General features: G+C 36.5%; 2 protein-coding genes across 2 annotated transcripts in view; one reads left to right on the top strand and one right to left on the bottom strand.

Annotated features, from left to right (window-relative positions):
* The window catches only part of mfsd8 (major facilitator superfamily domain containing 8), a 7,091-nt gene extending 5,998 nt beyond the window's left edge, over positions 1–1,093 (bottom strand). The window contains exons 1-2 of the mRNA XM_024287356.2: positions 704–1,093; positions 498–580 (exon numbers count right to left, since the gene is read on the bottom strand). Coding sequence (XP_024143124.1) covers positions 498–580; positions 704–759 — 139 coding nt within the window. The 5' untranslated portion in view covers positions 760–1,093. The remainder of the gene's footprint in view (positions 1–497; positions 581–703) is intronic.
* Positions 1,094–1,663: 570 nt separating this feature from the next.
* LOC112156317 (butyrophilin-like protein 3) overlaps positions 1,664–8,452 on the top strand; it is a gene marked incomplete in the record, with an annotated part of 35,791 nt that continues 29,002 nt past the window's right edge. The window contains 11 exon segments of the mRNA XM_036216928.1: positions 1,664–1,841; positions 2,001–2,063; positions 3,212–3,580; positions 3,668–3,952; positions 4,031–4,126; positions 4,211–4,237; positions 4,496–4,525; positions 5,059–5,085; positions 5,237–5,260; positions 5,332–5,376; positions 5,460–6,027. Coding sequence (XP_036072821.1) covers positions 1,838–1,841; positions 2,001–2,063; positions 3,212–3,580; positions 3,668–3,952; positions 4,031–4,126; positions 4,211–4,237; positions 4,496–4,525; positions 5,059–5,085; positions 5,237–5,260; positions 5,332–5,376; positions 5,460–6,027 — 1,538 coding nt within the window.

An 8,452-nucleotide genomic window follows, 5' to 3' on the forward strand; every position in this document is an offset into this window, starting at 1 on the left:
ATGTATTCAGTGCATAACAACTGGTTTCCCTGATGTTTATTTATGTTATCAAAAAACTTTTGACACAAAATGTGAAACGGAGACAAGTTTAGATGTTAAAATTACAGACATTTTTAAGGCTTTTTAAGGTATTATTTCCAAATTCATAAATTCAATGGTTTTTAAGACTTTCTTACTACAGGAACTCTGCAATAAGAAGCTTCAATGACAGGTTGGTTGGAAAACAGGCTGGACACTGGCCCTCGAGGCCTGACTTTGGCACCGCTGACATAGACTTTTCAGTAGAAGTGGTTGCTCGAACCTGCCTTGTGAATGTCGCTTCATCTGTTCATCTGCTATCTATTACTAATAATACAAATATGTTCAACTTTTCAAAGTGCTTGACCAGCCCAAATGTGAGATCATTCTGTAGAACAGGGTTGACATGGTAGAAACCTGCTAAACTTGAATCTTTGTGCTGACTTGTATGGTTTAGAAAAAGGCGTGAATGGACTCACCAACACTGCTGAGGAACATGGTGAAGTACATGACTCTGATGGACCTCCACCTGCTCCTGTAGTCCCCATCCTGAGAGCCATCTCTAGCAAACACGATTATTTCAAAAGAGGTGTCTAGTGGGAACATGAAGGAGTAGTGCTGAGTTCACGGTGTGTGAACTTCACACCTCCCAGCTGAATGTTTGTCAGACGAACTCTGCACTTACCTGCTTGCATCATCCCGCAGCAATGGAGTGGTATCGTCCGGCTCAGGAGGGGACATTTTAATACCTTTACGTTTTAAAAATGTACTTTCAGGAGAAGTTGCGTCCCTGTGTTGTCCCTAAGTCGCCATGTATCCGAGTTTCAGTGAACTAAACAGTCAGGACTTCTTCCATGTATATTCAGGAAGTAAACTGAGGCTAGCGGCTCAAAGTCGCTTTTCCCGCTTTTTCATCGTTGACAGCCTGATTGACGACACACATAATGTCCCGCAGAAGCTCCTAAACCACACAGAAACGAATAAAGCTTAATGCGCAACACCGAACCTGACTAAACTGGACTATGACACCAGCGACGGGAACTATCGCTTAAACTAGCTACTATGTACTATCCGGTTGGGACTTTCAGAATAAAACCCCCATACATAAAACGGTATATAACAAACTGCGGTTTTCAACATACTTGGCCAAAGAAAGCCATAATTAAGTTGGAAATTCGTTTTATAGCATTTAAAGACATAGAATAAAGAAAGCTTGTTTTGTTTAATTAATCAATTATAGAGTCCTATTAAGAGTGGACTTTTATTTTGAAAGAAATTCCGGGAAGGCAGAGCACTCATTTGAAACGATGAAAAATGTTGGCAACATTTGATAAATCTTTATAGTTATTTATTTTATTTTTAATTTATTTATTTAACTATTTGTATAAACTATAGTTCAATTTAAAAAATGATAAAAAAAAATAAATTTAAAAAATCACATTTATTGTTATAAACCTAATTCCTTTATTTATTTATATATATATATATATATATATATATATATATATATATATATATATATATATATATATATATATATATATATATATATATATAAACATTTTTATTTTTCGTAAATTTTAATCAGGGCTTTAATTTGGGGGTTTATCTTACTTCATTTATGGCGGCTTAAAATAATAACTCCATTACCCAGAATCCAGTTCCACTGGAAGACAGTTATTAAAAACGAAAGTAAATCTGTTCTTTGTTACCTTCCCACAAGGCGGTTAGATTTTTAGTCGTTGAGGTCAATAGTGAATAATACCTGTGAAGGACAAAAACATTCGACCTAGCTACACCTGGTTTTGTCGGTGCCAGCATGGGTAAGTAGGGGTTTTATATTACATTGGATCCAATGGTTTATTATTACTCTGTATGTGCAGTGATTTTTTTCCCCTGTTCTTGCCATCGTGGCGGGTTTATTGAATTGTATTCGGGGCATATTTATGATTTTTTAATGCTAATTTTCTCTCACATTACAGACAGACGGATGTTCTTTTGGATAGTTTTGGAGCTTGTTGCTTCAACATGTAGCTCTGCTCCTGGTAAGTAATACAGAAACAAAAAGTGTTATTTTTGTTTTCTCTTTCATTTGAGACTCCTTTTATGCATTTTTAGATTTGTTTGTTTAAAATGATTTGGAAAAAAATGTGTCTTCAAAGTGTTTTTCTGTCTTCTGTGGATGCTTTATTTATAAAGGCAGCAGATTTTTTCCTTTCTTGATGAAACCATTCACATTTACTAAGACTATTTTTTTCTTTTCACATTTATTTCCTATTAAAATGACAACTTTTGGATTTTATGAACTAAAAAAAGCACTTCCATAAAATCCGGAAAAGGAAAAACAGAGCAAACTTCTTCCATAAGACATGGATATACATCAAATGTAATGTTTTTTTTTTTTTTAAATAAATTTTAATTGATTTTTTTTTCTTTTTTTGTAAAATGACTAAATATTTTCAAACAGCACAGTTCAGACATATCACACATAATACTGTTTATATCTGAAATGAATCTAATGTAAATTATTCATATTATAGAAGACATATATCTGATAATTTTGGAGGATTTTGTAGTGACACCAGCTGGACATCTTATGCAATTACATCTAAACTTTTCTTCTATTTTTTTGCCTTTTGGGGTTACCATGGTGATTCCAAATCTTCCATAACTCTATATATCCAACTCACTCAACCTCTCTCATGTTCTCCTTCACTACATCCACAAACCACCAATTTGATATTCTTATCTAGTCCTCTTTCCTCCCAGCTCCAAACTTTTTTTAAACCAATATAATCACTGCCCTAAACAACACATAATGGTAAAAGTAGGTGAGATAGTGTCACATCGAATAGATTTTTCATTTTTTCAACCACCTGAACCCTGCGCAAGGGACAGCAATAGTACGTTCTATTTTCATGACGTCTAAATGGAACTGCAGGATTTTATCTACGCGCCCTTTAAGATTCAACCCCTTCTGTCTATGATCCTCCATGGGCCCCAAAACCCCCCAGCACCCATATGGGTCAACCTGTAAATGTATTTATTTTAACATTTGTCTTAAAGAAATATGTTCATTATTTTCTTGAAGAGAATAAATTGTATAACCCTGACCTAAACTTTAGAAGTGTTTTTATTCCTTTTTTTCATAAATAAAACAGCATAACTGACTGTTTTGATGTTTCTGTCAAAGTTTCAGAAAGTATTGCTGTTTCTGTTGGAGATTCCACCTCGGTGGGACTCGGCCAAACAGTCCTCATGCCCTGCTGGCTCAGTCCACCCCAAAACGCGGACAATCTGGAGATCCGCTGGTATCGTGGGGACAATTTTGAAACTCCGGTCATTCTTTATATGCCAGGAAAAGCTGATTGGGTCTCCATGGATGATTCATTTGTCGGACGAGTCTCATTTGACGTAAAGGACTCAACGTCTGGAGGCCGTAAAACGGGAGATGGTACCTTAAAGCTGACAAATGTTACGATTAAAGATGAAGGGAAATATACGTGTTATGTCAGCAGTCTGCAGGAACACGACAGTGCAAGTATGAATCTCTATGTGACAGGTGAGTCTGATGATAGAGGAATAGACAGAAAATCAAACAGCATCTTCTGGATTAAAGCGTCATCATCTTCTTCTAATCTCCTCACAGAAACAGGAAGCCTCCCTGTTCTGTCTGCAGTGTGGAGAGAAGACAACACGGTGAATGTGAGCTGTGAATCTGAAGGCTGGTTCCCTCAGCCTGAACTGCGCTGGTCAGAAGATCCAGACAAAGACAGAGCGACGTTTGTCAGGGACTCCTCTGGTCTTATCAGAGTCCACAGCTGGATTCTGGTTTCAGCTTCATCTGAGGTTTCATGCTCAGTTGGTCTGCCCAACACAAAGGGCCTCACAGTCAGACTCCATCTGGAAAAGAACATACCACCTCCACCAGAGGGTAAAGAAATACTGACAAAGAAAAGTGGATTCTGAAGAAAAATTTAAACCTTTAAAGCTTTTTTTATGTTTTGTCCAGAATCTGGATCCTCCACAGCTGGATGGATTGCATTCACAATACTTCTAATCATTATGATGGTGATGGTCATTGGATTCATGTTTTACAGGAAGAAAGGTAAAGGTTTGATCTGCAGTCAAACTTCCTTCATTCTGCACAGATTTATGTTTAATTTGAATTTCACACTTTCTTATGTTTCAGTAAAAACATCAGCTGAATCTAATGAAGGTAAAATGAATGTTTCCCTTCATTTTAGTGACAGATCAAATGTTGTGAACAGTTCAGTTTCATAACTAAAGATCTCTGAACCAATTCCTCCTGTAAAGAGAAGATTTCTATTTCAAAGGAGAATCTGCTGTTAAAAATGTCTTTACAGATATTTGTATTTATCAATAAACTCAAGTGGAAACACATTAACAATTTTATAAAAAGTACATTTACAAGCATGAACTGGAATCAGAATTTATAATATCTCTTTTCTCTTAGGAAAGAATCAAGGAGAAGATCAAACAGACGGTAGGACGCTTCAGAACCTGCTAGTTTATTTCTTTACAGTACGGATTGACTGTTATGCATACAGATAATTAGCAATAAGGGTGGTAAAGTAAGAACGTGTAAAAGCTCCTAACAAGACAAAATGACTTTGTTTAGTAGTTCAGGCAGAAACAAAAGTTCCCTGATTCAGTTTAGATCAATCTGCTATAGCAGGAGAGTCAAACTCAATCGCACAAGAGGCCAAAATCTAAAACACACATTTGGTCACTGGCAGAACAGGATACACATTTATTGACAACACTGCAACAAAATTTTTAAAACTTTAAAACCATACCTTTTTAACATAATTATGAACTAGATATAAAGCATTACCTGATGATAGAGCACCTCTTCATTCTTCTGGTCTTAAGCCAGAATGTCATGGATGTCTACAGCAGAGATCGTGGTGATTGGTGCATCCTTGAAGGATTTGATTCCGGTTCTCAATGTCAAATCTAGAGTAGATAGACTTTACATGTTTTTACAATGTTTAAATTCTTCATTTTAAATTTCAGAAAAGAAATCAGATGAATGTATTGAAGGTAAGATCCAGAGTCCCGGTTCTGTTATTATTTTAGAGTTTACTCGTGTGGAGCTATTTTTATTATTGTTCCATTTATAGTTTAATCATAGAACCAAAGTTCAACTCTTGATAACAATAAATTGAATACAAACTTTATGCTTTTTCCTCAGAGAAAGAGACACTTTTGCCTAAAGGTGAGATACAAATCTTTAAAAAAAGAAGAAAATATGTATTTACTGATGTTTTTGTTTGTTCTTCCTCACAGATACGTCACCACCGTCAGATCTGTCATCTTTTTCTCAGAATTATGGTAACACTTTCATTTGACAAAGAAAATAGTTTTTCTCTTGAGACTTTTGATTCTTTTTAACTCAAATTGTCTTTCTTCAACAGTTAATATTAAACTGGAGAACACAAATGAATTTCTCACAATAAAAGAGTGTCTACTAAGAGACAAACAGGGAATAACTTTTCCAGATGGAGAGAACACAAATGAATTTCTCCTAGTGAGAGAGTGTCTACTAAGAGACAAAGCGGGAATAACTTTTCCAGATGGAGATAGAGTTACTTGTATCACAGCTATCAAAGGGACTCCAGGTTTCTCTCATGGAAAATATTACTGGGAAGTTTCTTTGAAGAAACCAAATGTTCCCGTCAAACTGTCCTGGTGGATCGGAGTCACAAGTTCTCCTGAAATCCCTCAAAAAGTCGATTTCTCTCCAAACGCATCAAATGGTTTCTGGTTCCTGTCTTCTTCTCCTGAAGATGAAGGTCATCTTCAGTTCAGCACTGTACCACAGGTGTGTGTACCTGTTCACTCCAGACCACAAACAGTGGGTGTGTATCTGGATTATGAAAAGGGAGAGCTCTCTTTTTATGATGTGGACCGTAAGAGTTTCATCGGATCATTGACGGCTGAATTTGAAGGACAAGTCTTTCCATTGTTTAATCCTGGAAAAGGTGACGAGTCACCTATGAGGATTTTACAAAGAACAGAGCAGAGTCAGAATGTAGATCCAGATGCCAACAGGGAGACTAGTCTGTCAAAAGAAAATGAAAGATCTACAGCTGAAGAAGATCATGCTAAACCATCTGCAGATCCTTTAGAAAACTTTCAAGGTGTAGAAACTTCAGCTGCAGCTCCTCCTGAAGGACTTCAAGCTCCTCCGATGTCTGCTGATGGATCTGTGGCTGTAGCAGTAAATAATTAAGAACATCTTGGTGTAAAACCTCCAACTGGAAGTCCTCCTGAAGGACTTCAAGCTCCAGTGTTTGCTGAGGAATCAAGAGCTCCAGCTGCAGATCCCAAGGAGGACGTTCAAGATGTGAATGGTTCTGACGAAAGTCTATAAATATGAAACACTTGACTTTTCCATACTCTTTTTATTTTAAATAATAGCTTTGTTTTTTAAAAGATTGAGAAAATTGTTTTTATATATATACATTTTTTTTACATTTTATTTTTAATCAAATTACCCATTATATATATGTGTGTGTGTGTAGTTTTTATAAAGCCTGTGCATTGTTTCTGAACATAAGAAGCTACTGTTGATAGTATTTTGGTGTGCATATAACAAAGTATTTGGACTGTTGTACTGTGAGAGGTTTAATGCAGCTATTTTTTTAAACACTAAAGCTTCAAACATTGTCTTAAGCTACAGCATTAGATGTGATTGTAAATGTGCATCTTTCACTTTGACATCAGTGAAATATTAACCATTTGTACCAACTAGATTTTTAGGATCTGGAAGGATCTGGTTTTGTTAAGATGGACTTGGATGTACAAAGAAAGAGGAATAAAAACTGATATTTTTGCTTGTAGTACTGTGAAAAATGAACTTTGTACATGAAGCTCATATCTTGTAAAATAAAATAAACCATCCTAGTGAATATAGCCAGATCTGAATTCTTCTTTCCAGCCAAAAAGGGGAAAGGAATCCTGAGAATCAATAAGCCCATGTTGTAGATTCCATCCATCCATCCATCCATGAATGCATAAACACTAACAATTCTGATTACACCTGCACATGACACAGTCTGTCAGTTTCTTACGTTGATTGTTTCCTTGAGCTGGTTGGCTGTGGCTCCTGGAAGGCTCCGCCCCTTCACCTATCTTGGAGTCTTGCACAGCTGCCTACACTTTAGTTAAAGTTTAGTTTCTATTTGATCCCGCTTTGTTTCATGTTTATATTCTGTTGGATAGCTCGTCTCTTCGTTGAGGCCTTGTTAATTTTTATGGTTCTGGAGTTTTTTTTCCCTCTTGGAAAGGTGCTTTTTTTGATAATTAAGTTGTTCTCCTCACTCCACTTCACCTCTTTGTTCCTGCATACCGTCGTCTTGATACCTCATAGCAGCAGAATCCTCATAGTTATTGTTTTTTTTGTAATTCATTGTATTTTCAATTAAAAACAAAAATTAATTACCAAAAAAATCTAGGGAGTCAGCCATTTACTTTAAAGAAAAGACTAGACATAGTTTTTTCTTGTTGATATGGACTCTATTCAAGGAGCTGTGTGACGTATTTCTGATTTCGAATAAGACTGCTTACTTGCTTCTGGCTGAGGCTAAATATATGCGTGGACCTGGACAATCTCTGTGTACATTCCCTGATATTGGTTTATTTTCGTTATTTCTTACACTGTATGATAGTTTATGATTATGTGTAAGCACATTGACATCCAAAAAGGCAAAGTTTGCCTTCATGAAACACCAAACACCCCACGCTCAGAAAAACGCTATCATGTACTGTTTGATCATGTGACTTCTTGGGATAAAACGTAGCTCCATTAGAGCATTTAAAACCTGTTCAACAGAACCTTTTATGTGTAAACCAACTTTGAAGTGACTTTGGTACTACTGATCATACTCTCAGCTGATGATGAGGAGCTTCTGCCTTCTTCATGGAGTGATAGCAGCGTGCGCTAACGGTAACCTCGCCTCTGTTGAGACGTAGGAAAGGAATCACGTCTCAGACTGATTCTCAGACTGAAAATTACATTTACACAAGTTTAGAAACACTCGGCTGTGGAGTAACTGAAACACAACTAACGGGTCATAAAGATAAAGACAGCGATAATCAAACGTGTCTTTCATGCTAGCTAGCATTAGCCCAAATGAAAAGTGACAACGGTATTCACATGTAGTTTTGTAAATATTGCAGTCGGTTCTGAAGTTTTTTTTCTTGGTTGCACGGACCTGGAGGAAAGGTTAAGTTTAGGATTACAGTTCCGGTTCGGGTTTATGATCCAAATGGTTCCCGGTCACGGCTGCAGCTGCAGCAGCGCTTCGCGCTTTAACTGTGTCATAGTATTGATAAGTTAAATACATTGGATTGTGAAATGATCACCTGCATGTTTTAAGTTAATGCATTTCCGAGAACTTCCACT

This window comes from Oryzias melastigma, linkage group LG18, assembly GCF_002922805.2.
Source record: "Oryzias melastigma strain HK-1 linkage group LG18, ASM292280v2, whole genome shotgun sequence".
NCBI lineage: Eukaryota > Metazoa > Chordata > Actinopteri > Beloniformes > Adrianichthyidae > Oryzias > Oryzias melastigma.